Source organism: Callorhinchus milii, unplaced genomic scaffold (assembly GCF_018977255.1).
Source record: "Callorhinchus milii isolate IMCB2004 unplaced genomic scaffold, IMCB_Cmil_1.0 Scaffold5, whole genome shotgun sequence".
NCBI classification, from domain to species: Eukaryota; Metazoa; Chordata; class Chondrichthyes; order Chimaeriformes; family Callorhinchidae; genus Callorhinchus; species Callorhinchus milii.
The window spans coordinates 65,617,974-65,635,728 of NW_024704746.1; the positions used below are offsets into that span (position 1 = coordinate 65,617,974).

The following is a 17,755-nucleotide window of genomic DNA, read 5'->3' on the forward strand; positions in this document are numbered from 1 at the left end:
TATTATTAATAATGTAATCAGCCAATAAAATACATCCTGAGAAGCATATGATGAGACAGGTAGGTAGTTGGACGGACAGTCCGACATCCGTAGGTGTACATTAAGATACTCAGGACCTAGAGATATAAGAGCTGAACATTTCATACCAACCAAGAGGGATGGAAACTGGCAGGAACATGTATAACTTGACACCGAGTCAATGTTTTAAAACCATTGCCGTGGCAGCAACATGGAAATTTGGGAAATGTTTCTGGAATGCATTAACAGATGCTTGCAGGATAATTATCAAAATCTGCTCAGAAATATTGCAAAAAATACTTTGAGAGATGAATCCTACCGATAGGCTCTGTCAGCAATTTATTTCTTGGTGATTATAAACTTAGGATTACTTAATGGAATGGAGCCATGTGTGTGCTGTTGGGACAGGCAGCAAACTGGGGTGGGGGAAGAGAGAAGGGAGAAGGGAGTGCTGCCTTGTGCAACTTTAAGAAGTGATTGTATAAGGCAGGGTGGGCCAACATTTTGGCTGCTGGGGTCCAGTTGGACCATCCTGAGTTAGGCCTTGTTGGAGTCTTTTTCTTTCATCTTTTCATCTCCTCCATTAACCCAAACGTCCGCCGACACGACTGAGACAATCGTCGTGAGCAAGAAGTTTAACAACCCTGCAATGCTAACCTTTATCGACTCTCTCTCGCATTTCCTTCTCTGCTAAAGCCGTAATTGTGTACTGCACTAACCTTCACTGTGTTAATTGTGGGGCGTGTGAGAGGAATGGGAGGAGGTGGGTGGGTGGGGAATTCATTGCTCAGTAGGGTGAAGGTGGGAGGGTGGGGACGAGAGTTGATCGATAGTAGACTTGAGCGGTGCTTCTCGGAAAAACAGTCGGATCCTGTTGTGCAGAGGAGAAGTCAAACCCAAAGTGTTCATAAGGCAGGACTAACAGCAGAACCTAGTTGACCCTGATTGAAAGGGAAGGGTGTTGACAACAGGAGAGAGACCAAAAAAAAACCCGAAGGTGAGCTTTAAGAAAGGCAATCACAAAGCTTACATGTACAGTATATAAAACGTTTAAATTCCGACACTATTTTTAACCCTGTATTAATATTTTCTCACTTGTTAATTGTCAGGATTAAGTGGTCACCCACCATTAACAACCACTCCAACAACCGAGGCCCCTAAGGCGGTGACTCCGACCGACAATGACACGACAGGTTTGTTGCCTAAAGCAAAAAAAAAAACGAGACTGGAGAAAAAAGATAATTATCTTTTTTTTCAATCGTGCTTTCGATAAACAGTTAAACAGTTACTGCAGAAATCCCAGCTTAAAAACAAAGTGTTGTTTGTATCGGTGAATCTGTACAGCGATTGGGGGTGAAATCTTCAACGTTGCAAATTCTCCCCCCTTTCCCCCAACCCCACTCCTCTACACACACACACACACCGTATAGCTACCAGCTTCATCCAACCACTTCTTCACGGGAATTTCCACACTAGAGAAATAGGGACAGGAGTAGGCCATTCAGCCTCTCGAGCCTGTTCTTCCTTCTATCAGATCATGGCTGATCTGGACCTTAACTCCAATTTTCCGCCTTTGCCCCATATCCCTTGATACCCTGAGCTTACAGGCATCTACCACCTCAGTCTTGAAACTGTGAATGGATCCAGCATCTCAATCCCATTTAGAATTGTTATAACCTCCATAAGATCTCCTCTGAGATGTCTCTTTTCAAGGCCCATCTCATCTCTTCGTTCCTCATTGCTCACCCCTCTCTCTCTATCCTCCTCAGGGGGTAGGTAAGCAGGGTCTCCTTGAAGCCGAACTGGCTCCAAGGTGACATGTTTGGCAACAGAATGTCAGACGATCGAGCCAGCCCTCTGAGGCGATCTCAGTAGTCCCGCTCCTGAGCCAGCGGGTCCGTAGTATTCCAGGACACTGCTGATGAAAGCACAGCCAGTCTGGCACATTGGCAAGACCTAGATGGGCAGGTCAGTCACTGGGAAGCAAGGGATCCTCCCACTCAGCTCCTATTAACCCTGCAAGCCAAAGCCCTGACGGGTAGGGTGGTCCTAGCTGGACAAACAACGGGAAAGCTTGCCAGACAGCGCTATCAATGGCAAGCTATGTGGTTTTAGCTGGTTAAACTCCAGCAGTTACCCCCCAATGCACACTCTGAGGTCCCCCCGAGCCTGGGCACTTGCCAACCTGCGCCTAATACTTTCCAGAATTAGGTAAGCAGGAATGCGTCTCTCCAGGGGCAGAGAGGGTGCACATTCCATTCCAACAATTTACCTCTGGGATTTCCATGTGTATGTGGGATGAATGGATTCTCAGGTTGGTTAGGATACTCATAAACATGGTGACGGGTAACCGCATGTGTCAGACACCTGGCCGACCAAAAAAACCAAATCACCCCTCTAATATTGCGGATCATCCTTGTTCCTCTCCTCTACACTGTCTTTAAGGCCTGGGTTGTGTTGTGGCATCTAGATGGCATGCAGTGAATGTACCAGCCAGGCTTGAAGTATCAAGTTGAGCATGACTTCTTGGGAACCGCGCTTAACTGATTTGGCAAAACAGCTAAACAGCTTGTGGGTGTACTGCTGTTTTATTGCTGCTTCACACTGTTTTAACCTGGTGGGCAATCAGTTAACGCTCCTAAGACTCGTTCAAATCCTAGCGAGCTCCATCCTGTCCCTGTGCCCCCTAGTTTTATTTCTGATTTGCAGTACTTTTCTTTTATCTATATCGAAGGTGACTTGCCAGCCATCAGTTAAGGTGCATACCCTATCGAGCTCTCTTCGTAAGATGTTTGGTGCTGATAACAGTCACTTGGTGTCATCTGCAAACTTGACTACTTTGTTCAGAGTCTATGAATTCAGATTAAGTTGTTATCATACAGTGGATACAGTCAGCATTACCTCAGATGTTCACTCTGCCTCGCTAATCAGCGATATCAATGGCAAGCTATGCTGTTTTATCTGGTTAGACTCCAGCAGTTACCCTAACACACACTCTGGGGTCCCCCCAAGCCTTGGCTTTTACCAACCTGCGCCTAATACTGCCTGGAATTAGGTAAGCAGAATGCGTCACTTCAGGGAGAGAGTGCGCATTCCATTCCAATAATCTATCTCTGGGAAACCTCCATGTGTAGGTGGGATACATGAAATTCTCAGCTGGATTTGGACACTCTTAAGCATGGTGATGGGTTTTTGGTATGTCAGACACCCGGCTGACCAAAATAAACTGCCTTGTGCCAAATTTGTATACTTCCTCTATTCTGCAAAGTTCCTGTGTATGACCGTCACATTTCAAGCCAACCGCTTGCCATTTTGGTAGCCAAAAATGGATTAGCTGAGGCTAATCCTGCTATCCAATTTTCTATCCTCCTTCCTGAGTGTCGTCCTTCATCCTCCTGCATTTGATGAGCAGTTCGGTTTTCTCTCTTGCTGTATGTAATTTGGATCAATATATTTTTGTCTCCTATCTTGTCCATGAATTTCCCTCAGGGAAACGTGCACACGTGCATTGGCACTGCTACTGAGGAGAACATTTACAACGCCCGATTGCTTGATGTCTTCGTTACCATTAGAGGCATCTGACACATTGATCAATGAGATGAATGAGATGACTCCTTCAAAAAAAATCGAATAATAAATCGGTCACTTCAAACCACGACTGTTTGTGGGACATTGCTGCTGCATTTCGTCCACAAAATACTTTCGTCCACTACACTTTACAGTATGTCCTGTGAAGTGCTTTGAGACGTCTCGAAGACATGATAAATTGTAAGACGTGATAAATCGTAGATGTGTTCCTACACCCACCTACCCCACCACCATTTACTTAAACTCCATTGCAATGGTTGGGATGAAGCCAGCCCACTGTGGCTGTTGACTAACTTGCCCGTGGATTCAATCGCGTTCGAGCGCTTGCTATTGAGATACTATAGAGGGTTGAGAAGTCTGGTAGCATAGAGTGGTGAATCACAATCAGTGCCGTTTGTGAATCAAACCTGTGACTTTAAGTCCTGTACGACAACACTGGGCAGTGCATTCATTACCCCTGAAGTCATCGGAAGAACACTTTGACCATTCCTTGTCTCATTGTCGAAGCTCACCAACTCATCTGGTTAATCAAAGTTCGTCACTCAGCTGTTGTCTATCGATGTGCAACTCTTTGTTTTCAGTGTGTCGTTAGTTCTGAATTCCTCGTTTTCTTTGGACAAAATAGCTGGCAACACTCGAGCAACAATCTTTGATGGGGGGGGTGGGTGGGGGGGAAATATGGAAATAAAAGTTAGCGATATTAACTTTTCAGCCATGAGAGTGGAGAGTTTGCTCAATCAGCCAATCTGCCTTGTTACCATAGTCTTTTGCAGTCAGAGGACATTTTCTCTGGTCAATTGAACTGGAATAGAAAAGCCTGTCAAGGGAAATGGGTATCTCAACTCAACTCAGTCAAGTCGTTTCTGCGTGGGGAGGTCTTGATAGTTTGGTTCCTGAGCCAGGCTAGACCTGGGTGTTCCTAGGGAGTGTTGGACTGACCATCCAAGACATTTGGGGTCATGGCAGGGATTCTTCCTACTCAATCCTCAAATCCCTAATGGGTAGGGTGGCCAAGGTGGGCAAGTAGACAGTGCTAGTCATGGCAAGCTATCACAAGCGAACTGGATAGATACTTGAAAAGAAAAAAAATCGCACGGCTATGGAGTAATAGCGGGGGGGAGTGGGACTAATTGGATAGCTCTTTCAAAGAGCTAACGTAGGCACGATGGGCCGAATGGCCTCCCTCTGTGCTGTAGGATTCTATGATACTAAGATTCTACTAATGGAAAATGGCAATATGAAGGTGGCATAATACATGTGTATGGAATAATAATAAAGGACATGCACCCTGCTTACCTAATTTGGAGAGTATTAGTTGTAAGGTGAAGAGAGCTAACAGAAGCCAAATAGGAAGAATCTCTGCCCGCAAAGTTCTTTTTCTAACGCAGCTCCTTTTTGTGTGTCGTGCAAACCAGTGATCTGTATCGTAGCTAAGTCGCTCTTCCCGGCACAATGTGATCAGCAGGACTGGCCATAGAAGCTCTACCACATTGATGCAAATATAGGAATATAGGAATTACTAGACGAAAAAAGACCAAGGTCCATCTCGTTCGCCTTTTCCCATCCTGGTAGTCCCTTGCTATAACAATGGAGTTATTGACAGCAATGAATTCTGTACGGATTAGTCTACCAACACAGTGGAAAGCTTTGGGAACCTTAGATCCTAAGTTGCCTGGTTCTTCCAAGCCACACTACACTTACGTTTCGCCCACAAAACATACAGTCAATTCGCTTGACATTATATTCTGTGAAGCGCTTTGAGATGCCTCGAAGACGTGATAAGGCGTTATGTCAAATGCAAGGATTATTATTATGCCTTGTCTCAAATTATTCATATTGAAACCCAAAATGTTATTTTCTAAAAAAAATCTATTCGGATTTGAATGAATCACCACTTTCTCCCTAGAGGAGCCCGTTCCATACATTTACTACTCTCGCTCTCTGAAATAGTGTTTCCCCAGATTTGTTTTCAACTTCCCCTCCTTCAGATGTACTGTCGCAATACGGGCTTGAAGGGAAGTCATTATTACGCCAAGGGTGTATTGGTCTTTCAAAGAAATTATACCGTGTGGTGTGAGATAGTGTGTTTTTTTGGGGTGGGGGCTCAGCCGGGTGTCTGACACGTGCGGAAACCCATCACCGTTGCTTAAGAGTATCCAAACCGAGCTGAGAATTCCCTGCATCCCAGCTACGCATGGAAATCCCAGAGATAGACTGTTGGAATGGAATGTGCTCTCTCTCTCTCTCTCTCTCTCTCTCTCTCTCCCTGGAGGGACGCATCCTGCTTACCTAATTCCGGAAAGTATTAGCAGTTGGTCGTACCTGCTGGAGTCTAACCGCGTAGCTTGCCATTGATATTGCTGTCCGACAAGCTTTCCTGCGGCTTGTCCAACCGGGACCACCCTATCCGTTGAGGCTTTGGCTTTGGCAGGGTCAGATAGTGTGAATATTGTATGAATAAAATACTCAGGAAGGTCATGTGTTCGCAGCAAAGACAACAATAACAACGGCAGAGTCAACAACACCACCAATTTCAACAACCCTTTCAGACCTTCATAGAACACCAACTACTGACTTGACAGGCACCACAGGTTCGTTACTGACAAGCGTAAATCATTTTTTTGGGGGGTGGGGGGGGGGGAGAGAGGGATGGGACAGGGAGGAAGGGAGAATCCCGAAAAAAAGATTCATGTTAAATATCGTCTCATTTTAAATGCTAAGTATTTTTCGTAGAGTTCATCTGGCCTTTGTAGTGAGAGAGGTTGAGTTTCAGTTCCTTCAGGTTGTCTATGCCTCTGCTTTCTTTGACAAGCTGTGAGAAGAGAGAACTTTGCTTTGAGGAGGAGGAGGAGGTGGTGGGCAGGTAACAAGCTTGCGGCCCTGGCTAGAAAGGGCGGCTAGGAAGTTCGAGAAAGAAAAGCCGGCCGGAGAGCGCGATAGAGAGACACAGAGGGATACTGGCAAGACTTAAAGACAAATAGACAAACACGGGGAGGAACAAACACATGGACGACTTCGAAAGTGAGGACAAGGATTTTGAACTCTATCCTCTGGGGGGATGGGGAGCCAGTGGGGCCTGGCGAGGACGGGGATGGAGAAACTGAGTTGGGAAACAGACCATAGGAACTTAAAATGGGAACTCCAGGCGGGGTAGACAGACCGGTCTAGACAGCATGTCAACTTGCGTACACCTTGCCTCTCCGCACTTGATTGGACGCAGTCCGTGGTTTGATTGGCAGTCGCCCAGCAAGATGGGTTACATCAACAACAGCAACAAATTATATTTGTACAGCGCCTTTCGGGTCCCAAGGCGCTGGACCGTCAGGGATTTAGATGCTGTAGGAGGATGGGATCAGGAGGTGTGGAGGGCAAGGAGAATGGAGGTAAGAGGGTGACCGAAGGCACGGTCGAAGTGGTGGGTCTTGTAATGGGCCTTGAAGGAGGCAAGAGAGGGAGCGAGGCGAAGGGACTGTGGGATGGAGTTCCGAAGGCTGGGGGCAGAGAGGCTGAAGGTCCAACCGCCGATGGTGGGGCATACACCATTTTCCCATGTAAACATATATATTTATATATTCACGATCGCTGATTCAGGAAGCCATCGGTTAGCACCAGAGGCCACATTAGCAGCGAGATCAGTAGAGACAACAACAGCAGCAACAGACACAGTGACGACACATTCAGACCAGCCTAGAACAACAGCTACGGACAATACGGGCACCTCAGGTTTGTTCGACTAAAACACCAATTATTTTCAATGGTTACCAGGAGAAAAACCCCCAAAAGGTGCGACTCTCATTTGGTCACATGCGGCATTTTTTTTTCCCGTGGAAAATATTGCCCCAATTGTGAAACATCAGCTCATTTTAAACCATCATTACGGTAACAGGGACAGAAACGCTTTCATCACCGGGGCAGTCGAGCGAAACCGGGGCCGTTTCTGTTAATAATAATAATTAATAATACTAATACACAACAAGAATAGTTTGGGGCACTCCCGTCCACGGCTGTTTGTGGGGATGCTGCTGAGCTGCCGAGCTTCGCCCACGCAAAACATGCAGTCAGTTCACTTTACAGCGTGCTCTGTGAAGCGCTTTAAGTCGTCTTGGTTGGAGCGCGCGCCTGGCAAGCGAGAGGGCCCAGGTTCAGTTCCCAGGCAGGTCAGGGCGAAACCTTAGGCGAGTTTCCTTACTCCACACAAACACACACACACACACGCCTCGGTTTACCTACTAATAAATAGGAAATGGCTCTGTATGCGCTATTTTTAGCAGAAGTTTTTCACAACTGTGGTAAACGTCAGCTCATTTTAAACATTGCCCGTCTTATTATTAATTAAAACTTAGGACCGGGACCTTTATTATCGACGCGGACAGCAGTCAGGTCAACAACGACAAGCCCCACCACAGCTGAAACAGAATTTGCAACGACTGTTCTCTCAGAGGGGACTCAGACAGCCACTGCAGAAACCACAGTCACTTATAGTGCTAACCTTACCACAGGTCAGTGGACTTCGCAACTCATAGACTTCACCTTTCCTTTCAGTAGATTTGGGTTGAGAAACTTTTAATGATATTTGCAACACAAAACTTTTCATCCACAAAACATACAGTTAATTTACTTTGCCGTGTGCTCTTTGAAGTGTCTTAAAGACGTGATAAGGCGCTATATTAAATGCAAGGATTATTATTAGTATTATTAAAACCCATTAACAAATGGTGCTTTAATATTGTTTTATCACTTTAAGTGGGGTATTTATTCCATAACAGACTGGACTTATATCATGTTATACGCATATCTAAATACAAATAATTGTGCACTCAATCCACGGCTGTTTGTAGGACGCTGCGGTGCGCAATCGGCTGCCGCATTTCGCCCACAAAATATACAGTCAATTTTCTTTACAATATATTCCGTGAAGCGCTTTAGACATCTCAACGATGTGATAAGGTGCTGTATCAAATGCAAAGGTTATTATTATTATTATTATTATTATTATTATTATTATTATTATTATTCATGCGGGATAGTGTCTTGGAGTGCTCATCTCTATCAAATAGCATTACTCAATTTTTTTTTGCTAGACTTTGCTAACTGTCACTATTCTCCATCTTATTATTAACTCACGGGAACCTTGGAGCAGAACCATTAGCAACAATTGACACATTATCCCAAACAATAGTCACCTCATCCGGAGAAACAGCGACTGATGTACCGGACACTACTGAAGGTGCCCCCGGTCAGTTCAGATTGGTTGCAAAACATCTTCACATTTTCCTCCCGGATTCACACTTAGTTGTCAGACACAGCTTTGAAACTCGATCCACTGCTACGGTAAACCTCACACGAGTCATATCGGTTGGGATCATACACTTAATTACTATGACTTATGCAAAGTGTGAGTTATGTCAAACTGGCATAGAATATAAACCCTTGAACGGACTTGGGCAGATGTACGACTTAGGCAATTGTACGGTTTATACAGATCAGACTTATGTGAGTTTTAATGTATTGGTTTGTCTTAAAAGGATCGTTTTGGCTTAAAAACCCATACTGGCGTGCAGGTGCCCCCCATTTGGGTTGTTTGGGGGGATGGAGTGAGGATGGGGGGGTGGGGAATGGGGGTTGAAATTCCACCTATGACTAGATTTATACTTATTTTCTTCGCTTTGCAGCGCATCCAGAATCTTTCACTGTGCCTAAGAGTATCCAAACATGTCAAGTCTTGTTTGGAGCTGTATACTCTTAAAGCACTGCGATGGGTTTTTCTACTTATCCGATCACTCCCAGGTTGACCGAAGAAAATCCCACAGAATTTGCCAAACTCTTAAACAGGGAGTTCAGCTATTGCCCTGAAAGTTCTCTTGGGAACCGCAGAAAAGCTGTTTCAAGGTTTAGGCTCAATTTGACTTGATATAAAAGTCTAGCCATGAACATGCGAGTGACTGCAAGTCCCTAGTAAAGCCGGGGGTCATTTAGTCGCTCATGTTCTTTGGCTTTCGAACATTTAAGGTTACGCGGGATTTTGGAAACCGCCCTTAAATTCAATCTTACTTTGGAAGATGATTTTCCAAGGATCCAAGAAGAACTGCGATTGGCTTCTCAATTGAGACTCAATTTCTAACTGTCTTCCAACGTTCTGCAGCTGCTTCATTTTTTAAGGCAACATCTTAAGGGTTGACAATAGGAGCTATTGCTGCGGCCCCTTGATTTGTAGCTTGTTTGTGTCTTCCAGTCTCTCACAGCCAAGGCTGAAGTTAAGTCCTCTGGGGTTTAACTTAGCCAGAAAAGGTTTTAGGCATAGCTTAAATTATTTTGGGTTGAACAGCATCAAGGAATGACCTCTGTATTGACATTACGCTAGTTGCTCTGTTATTAACACTAAAATGGGATTTAATCTTCCATTGTTACTTGGATCAAATGCCCGACCCTCCACCAAAGGCTCAGCTGTTGTGATGCTCAGCTAACGAAGGCTGCCACCTGCTTATCCCCCAACTCACTACCCTCTGCCTCCGCTCGACTGGCTCCGGCCTCCTGCATGTCCCTCGTGCCGTTGTTCCATCATCGGTGGCCCTGCTCTGTGTCATGCTCCACCACTGTCAAGCATTCTGGGATGCTACTCTGCACGAGGGGCGCTGTATAAGTGCAAGTTGTTGCTGTTGTTGGCAGCGCCACAACCATCTAGTTAGGGAACGAGTTCTAACCTGGAGATAGGAAATTCAGAACAGTGGGAAGTCATTTGACTCTCTGAGCCAACTTTGCCACAGATCACTCCATGGTCTACTTGCTTCAAACCTCCCCTAATCCCACCTCTCTACCTTCCTGCCATAACCTTTATTAGTTTTACTGCCCATATCTCTCTTTTTCTCTTTCTTAAATCCTTTCACTGATATCTCATCTATGCTGCGTTAGCTGATGTCATCCAGGACACTCAATGCTACTTGACTAAGACAAGAAACTTGCCAGGATTCCTACTACTGATTGATACCCAGAGAGAACGTGTGTGTGTTGTGTGTGTGTGTGTGTGTAGTACTCATATGTTTGTGAGGATTGTGATGTCCCTTTTTTTTGGTCAGTCGGGTATCTGACAAATGCAGATAACCATCATCGTGTCCGAATATCCAAACAAGACTGAGAATTCCATGCATGTCACCAATACAGACAAAAGGCTTTGGGGAACCCGGAGTATTCATTGGGGTAACTGCTGGAGTCTAACCAGCTAAAGCCACGTAGCTTGCTATTGAAAGCAGTGTCTGCTGCTTCCTGCAGCTTGTCCAACTAGGATTACTATTCCTGTCAAGAGTTTTGGCTTGCAGGGTTAGCAAGAGCTGAATGGGAAGAGTACCTGCCCCAGGTCAGCTCCAAGGTTACCTTCTCCCCCACTCCCACCAGGAAGATTTCCCCACATTACAATGGGCTGCCTGAGCCATGAAGGAAATGCTGAGGAGAGCAATGGTGTTAGATCCTCGTGACAGAGAAACGTATTATGGCCAAAGCTTAGATATCCTAGGGTTCTTCAGTCTTAAGAAGAGACATCCCAGAACGGACCTTACAGAGGTACTGCATATAAGATTCTAAATTGGGTTGAGAACATCAACCCAGAACAATAGATGTGTCAAGCCAGCAGAGCAAAATATCAAAAGTTCAAGGTTGGCAACGGTTAATTTCAGGAAGTAGTTCTTTATATGGAGATTCATGACTGGCGTAGGGAAGGGTGGTTAAGCAGGGAAGGGTGGTGGAGGCCAGGACGCTGGATCTATTCAAGAAAGAGCTTGATTCTGGAATGGGATGGTGATTCTGGAAGGGTGAGAACAAACGACCTGAAGAGCCTTCTTTCAACCAAACATCTCTGGTGATCCATCAATTTCATTCGTGTATATATTATGCATAAAAATACAGTCACTGCGCTTTACAGAATATGTTGTGAAGCGCTTTGAGACGTCTCGAAGATGTGATAAGGCGCTATATCAAATGCGAGGATTATTATTTTATGATTATTTACCAGCAAAAACTGTTGTCTTCGTGTTGACCGTAATATCCAAACCATTTGGATTAGTAGCTTGCAGTTTGTCACAGATGCACCTGCTCGATATGCTATAAAAATGTTTGCTTTAGATAATCTGCATTCTGGCTGAATCTGTCATTAGTTTTATTTTTATCGTCCACAGAAAATGCCAGTCCAATGTACAACATTAAGGTCAAGGCGGTTGCCGGTAAGGAAATAGCACCTTAAGTCTTATTGAAATTTCTTCCACGTCTAGACTTTCTCTATTGATCATGCCGGATGCGATGCAAGTAAGCAAGTTACAATGCCTTGCAGTTATTAGGATAGAGAGAGCACCTTGAGATGTTTTGATGTGTTAAAGCACTGTAAAAATAGTGTATTTAGTGTATATATTTATCAATATAATCACGTACAGATAAAAGAGCTTGCGTTTTTAATGTGCTTTAAGGAGGGCTGGATTCACCTTTCGCACCACAGACACTGGTCGAGACCTTGCCCTACATTACAATAAAGAAAATTGACGACAATAAAATAATTACAGAGAACATTACAGCACTGAAAGTGGCCACTTGATAACCCCCCCTATTCCCCTCTGTTCCATTCTCCCTCATATATCCCCCACAAAATATACGGTCAATTCACTTCACAGTATAATCTGTGAAGCGCTTTGAGACGTCTCAACCATGTGACAAGGCGCTAACTCAAATGCAAGGGTTATTATTGATACTATTATTATATCCTTCCTATAGTAAGTCATCCAGAACTGCACGCAGTAGTCCAATAAACCTAGGTTAGGGTTAGGGTTAGGACCACATTTGGCTTGTCTTCGTGGAGCATGTGTTAGTTGTTTCAGTGTGTTTTGCTTTTACCCGTGAAGTGCCTTGGGACGTCCTCCCGACATGAAAGGGCACTATAACAAATGTAATTTGTTGTTGCTGTTGTTGGAGACCTTATTGTATTTTTCATTCCATTTACTAAAGGAGGTTCCGCTGCTGTGATTATCGTCATTGGAGGAGGTCTGTTCCTTCTCTGGCTGTTCGTCGTAAAGAGGAAAGTGTAAGTGCTGTGAAGATATTTTGTGTATTGAATGAGTTAAAGTCTGGCTCAGTCGGATGTATTCTTGCCTGTGAGTCAGAAGGTTTGGGATTCCATCCCCATAGAATCATAGACTCGCACCGGACAGAAGGAGGCCAGTCGGCCCATCGTGCCTGTGCCGGGGTCTTTGAAAGACTTGTCCCACTTCCCCGTTCTTACCCCATAGGTAATAATCCCTTTTTAAAAAAATTTTTTTACAAATAATAATTTGGTCACTCAATGTTTGTGGGACGCTGCTGTGCGCAAGTAGCTGCCAAGTTTCGCCCACAAAATATACAGTCGATTCAATTTACAGCATATCCTGTGACTGCTCGATGATGTGATAAGGCCCTATATCAAATGCAAGGATTATTATTATTGTTATTTTTAAGTGCCGTGACTGTGTGTTTTGTAAAACTTGCATATACCTCTTGAAGTTGCTTTTTCTGCCGTGTTTGAAGAGAAGCCAGCAAACCAAGTTAAGAGGGAATCTCAGAAACTTCCAAACACAGGCACTACCGTAATTTTTTTTTTTCGAGGGATTATTACACCCAGAAAACGATCCGCCAATCGATCATTATTATTGTTATTATTTTTATTATTATGCAGCAGTGTATGATCGCTTTTCCCGTTGATGCCTTCGCATCCACAAGCCTTGCTGAACGTTTCCTTCTACGTCCACTCAACAGGTGCAGATTGACATCACGTGCTTCGAAGTATGAAATGGAACCAGTGGAGCCAAACTCACCAGAATCAGGGACTGTGGCCGAAGTGGAATTGGTGAACGAGACCAAGGCTTTACAAAGTGGAGAACACCGAGACTCGGAAATGATACAGACACGTCAAGTTCATCCATTGTTGGGGTGGTGTGGGGGGAGTGCATAAGCTTTATAAAAGCCAGGTTAGAACCAAAGACTGTCGAGGCAGACCTGTAGCAGAATTGTTGAGGCCATTCGACCCATCAAGCCTAAACTACCACAAACTCGTCCACTGAAGCTACCTAAATAAACCCCGTTTGCTTGTTCTATTCCCTGTTACTCTTAATTTGAACACGGAATTGAGCCCTGGCTGTGGTTCTCTGATTCCTCCCGGGGAACCCACCTCAATCCAACCCTCCCACCTCCGCAGCCTTGACCTCAGAGAATGGACGAGCAGAAAACAGGATGTAAGGAGAGAGAGAAAAAGGAGAGACGAGGAGAATTATTTCTCGAGTGGCTTCCATCGGACTATGAACCCTCTGGACTGGCAGGTCATTTGTCTGTACGTGTGTGTCCGTCTGAACGTCCGTGGCCGTGCACTTTCCTCAAGATGAGATATTCCAGCTCCACTCCTGGATTCTGCATCAAACCAAATGGTCAACGATCAACCGGTCAGCTTCTGCACATGATAAGTGGACCGGACGACAGAGGCCAAAGGCTGAACACAAACACACCTCGTCTTCGGGAAACTCAGTAGTTTTCAAAACCAAAATAGTCATTGCTATCTCCTACATTTTTGCGCACCAAAGCAAAGTTCTTAAAAGATAAGAGTTATATATTGTTTATTTTTGTAATTAAGACTGGATCAGCGGAACACCATTCTTCCAGACTATTTTCAGAACCAGGAGGATTGGTTCAGATGTTCAGTTTATATTCACGTATCAATGTTAAAGAACACAAACAAACAAACCATCCAACCTCTCAATGTCTTGTGCTGGAATTTCTCTCCTCATGAGCCACCAAATGCAATCCCACTCTCCTGGTCAGTGCTCCCTCTACTCCCTAACCCACCCCCCTCCCACCCATCAATACAATTCTCCTCGCAAGCGAGAGGACCCAGGTTCGAATCCCGGGCAGGGCGAAACCATTCACAAATTTCCTTACTTCACGCGCATCTGTTTTACCTGACTGTAAGCAGGAACCCCGTTATTAGTCGATTGGATTGGCGGATCGCTTTCCAAGGATACTAATCCCTCCAAAAAATAAATAATACTAATAATTCGGTCACTGATCCCACGACTGTTGGTGGGACACTGGTGTGCACAATAATATACAGTCAATTCACTTCACAGCTTTGAGACGTGATAAATTGTTATATTAAGCGCAAGAATTATTATTATTATTATCCTAAGCCGCTGAATCCCAAGGCAAGGGGTGTGAGGTATTATTCTAGACGTCTCAATGACACGATAGGGTGCTATATCGAATGTAAGGATGATTATTATTATTATTCTTGTGTAGTATAAATTATTCTCGCCTTTCTGGTCTCTGGAGCCATCAATGTGATTCAAAGCAAAGGGTGGGCGTGCGTTTCCTTACAGTTTTCTCTTGTGTCTTAAAGACGCTTATCTTATTCAAGGGTGCAGTTTAGTAATAGCCAGTGACTTCACACAAGTTTGTCATGCATGAAGCTTGGCAGAGTTTCAACTGCTGGTGGTTCTTTCCAGCAAGCGAGAGGACCTCGCTGGAAATTCCCTGGCAGGGCGAAACGTTAGGCAAGTTTCCTTAAGCCGTTTTTACCACGGGGTAAAAATTAAGAAAAATAATAATTTGGTTACTCAGTCCCATTGACTGTTTGCGGGGACGCTGCTGTGCGCAATGGGCTGCTGTGTTTCGCCCGCAAAATACACAGTCAATTCACTTTGCAGTATATCCTGTGAAGCGCTTTGAGACGTCTCGAAGCCGTGATAAGCCGCTGTGTCAAATTCAAGGCTTAGTGTTATTATAAGCTTATTATTATATTATTCTCTATTGCCGAGGCCAGTCAATTAAGCTTAAGACCAGGGTTTTGAAGCTAAGACCTTGCAGGTATATGTAGGTGACGTACAGTCCTTCCCAAATCATTGTAGTGAATCACTGGGGCAACCAGCCAAGTCCTGTAGTGCAAAACATCACCAAGGTTGAAGAGTGTAAGCAATAAGAGAATAAATAAATCCTGAAGGTGCTTAGCTGACATGCGGATTTAAATGCCTATTGATTTTAGAAGGAAAGGAAGACACAAATATGTCCTCGGTAAAGAGGTTGTATTGTCTTTTAATTTCAACCACGGGGAGGATTCGGGGAACAGGAAGAGCATTTAGAGGATGACCAAAAAGGTCGCGATTCCGTGTCGCAAAGCGATGATGTCCCAAACGTTCCTGTGAAACAAACGGGTTCTCTCAGCGCCAGAACGTTACCTTTACACCACCTGCAATGCGTACAGTTCATGGCTGTACCGGCGAGCTATTTATAGAGACCCAAGGCATCTCTCTACATCTTTTGTTTCACCCTTCGGTCGTCATCCTGTCCCCACCCTCCCTGCCCTCCACCCCTCCTGATCCAGACCCCCTCCCCCTAACTCGGGGGGAGGCGCGGGAAGGGGAAGAGAGTGATCCAAAGGTGCGTTCACCTGGTCATCTCTTCCCCACCATTCACTATGCAACCCCAGCAATGAATGCAGTGACCAGCGTTCAGTACTGGGTCACCATCCAACGCAATTTGAGGGGGATTGTAAAAAAAAAATGCTCGGTGCATCATTCAATCCTGTGAAGCGCTCCGAGGTTCCTGCCGATTCGAAAGACGCTAATCGACTGGCGGAGGAACTATTGCCTTCTTAAGCAGTGAGATTTGAGGAGGTAAACGGACGCGGTTGGGTTTGGTGCCTGTGTATGCACAAGCGTGTAAAATCGTCACATCTGCGGCTCAGAGGTGGGCACTTGCCAGTGGTGGGGGTGGGGGGCGCGTGCGGGGGGGTGGTTGCGATGTCATATAAGCTGTGGCACTTTTACCCGCCACAGCTCAGCGCTCTAAGAAAACATCCGCAACAGAGGAGTCATGCGAGGAGGAAGGTTACAGGAAAAAAAGAGAAATCAGTTCGTGAGGACGGACGGACGGACGCGCATTTTACGATCTCACAAAACACCCAATAAAAATCCCACCTCTTGACTCGTGGCAATCAAGTCCCAGCGTGGGTTTGGAAGCAGCGCTTTCAATAGACAATCAGGTCACCTCTCAGCACAGACACGCTCGGCACGTACTGCATGTTACCAGACACAATGGCGCCCTGTAGCTCAGTGGTTAGAGCTCTCGCCTCGCAAGTAGAGAGGACCTGGGTTTCAATTCCCGGGCAGGGCGAAACGTTGAGCAAGTTTCCTTACTCCACGCGCCTGTTTCCCAGCAAACCTGGTTGTTTGTCGATTGGCGGATCGCTTTTCCAGGAGTAATAATTCCTCCAAACTAAAAAATAATAAATTGGTCACTTCTGTCCACGGCTGTTTGTGGGAACGCCGCTGTGCGCAATTGGCTGCTGCGTTTCGCTCACAAGATATACAGCCGATTCGCTTGACAGTACATTCTGCAACGCGCTTTGAGACGCCTCGAAGACGCGATAAGGCGCTACGTCAAAAAAAATGCAAGGATTATGATGATGACTCACAAGGACAGTATTCATGTCAAAACCATGTCAAATTTCTTTAGATAATATCATTCAGATTCAGGTTTATGTACAGTGCAGTGTAGTTGCAAATGATAACATAAGCGGTGGGAGAGGGCGGGGGGGGAGAGGGGAGAGAGGGCGAAGGAGGGGAATATAAATCTCTTAAAATTCCGGACCTGAAAACGCCGTATCCTTAAGATTTCAGGCCATTGCCTTCCTTCCTTCCTTCTTTCTTGCTTCTGCATTTCTTTCTCCGTGAGAAAAAATAAAAGCTGTCCAAAGGTTAAAAAAAAAAATGCAATGTTAAGACAGTGGTTTTCTGGTTGAAGTCACGAGAGATTTAAGACGTCGGTTGCATCCTCTCACGTGATTCCCTCGTGCTTGCTCTCATGCTTTCATTTCCGAAATAAAGGCACACTGGTGTACCTCAATAAACTCTTCTTCCACACACTTTAGAGGGAACCTGGTTGACCTTGAAACCAGCCGTACAGTTTTTTTTTTTTGATTCGTGCAAACTTAAGAGGCGACAGAGAAAAAAAAGCAATCGACACGGAAACTTCTCCAGTGTTCCTGGCCTTCGCCCAAAATGGAATCTCGAGACGAACTGAAAATAAATGCACATTTTTATTCTGCCTCATGGTTTTTCCCTGGCGAGGGTTGTGGTGCGTTGCAAAGCCTTGT

General features: G+C 45.1%; 1 protein-coding gene across 4 annotated transcripts in view; it reads left to right on the forward strand.

The window, feature by feature from the left end:
• Nucleotides 1–14,349, forward strand: part of il15ra (interleukin 15 receptor subunit alpha) — a 30,995-nt gene extending 16,646 nt beyond the window's left edge. The window contains exons 3-9 of one of the 4 annotated variants that reach the window (XM_007890824.2): nucleotides 1,128–1,211; nucleotides 6,096–6,197; nucleotides 7,198–7,329; nucleotides 7,950–8,105; nucleotides 11,772–11,816; nucleotides 12,589–12,664; nucleotides 13,372–14,349. In XM_007890824.2, coding sequence (XP_007889015.1) covers nucleotides 1,128–1,211; nucleotides 6,096–6,197; nucleotides 7,198–7,329; nucleotides 7,950–8,105; nucleotides 11,772–11,816; nucleotides 12,589–12,664; nucleotides 13,372–13,567 — 791 coding nt within the window. In that variant the 3' untranslated portion in view covers nucleotides 13,568–14,349. The remainder of the gene's footprint in view (nucleotides 1–1,127; nucleotides 1,212–6,095; nucleotides 6,198–7,197; nucleotides 7,330–7,949; nucleotides 8,106–11,771; nucleotides 11,817–12,588; nucleotides 12,665–13,371) is intronic. The other 3 variants (XM_007890826.2, XM_007890825.2, XM_007890827.2) reach the window with 3 other exon arrangements.
• Nucleotides 14,350–17,755: the final 3,406 nt, after the last annotated feature.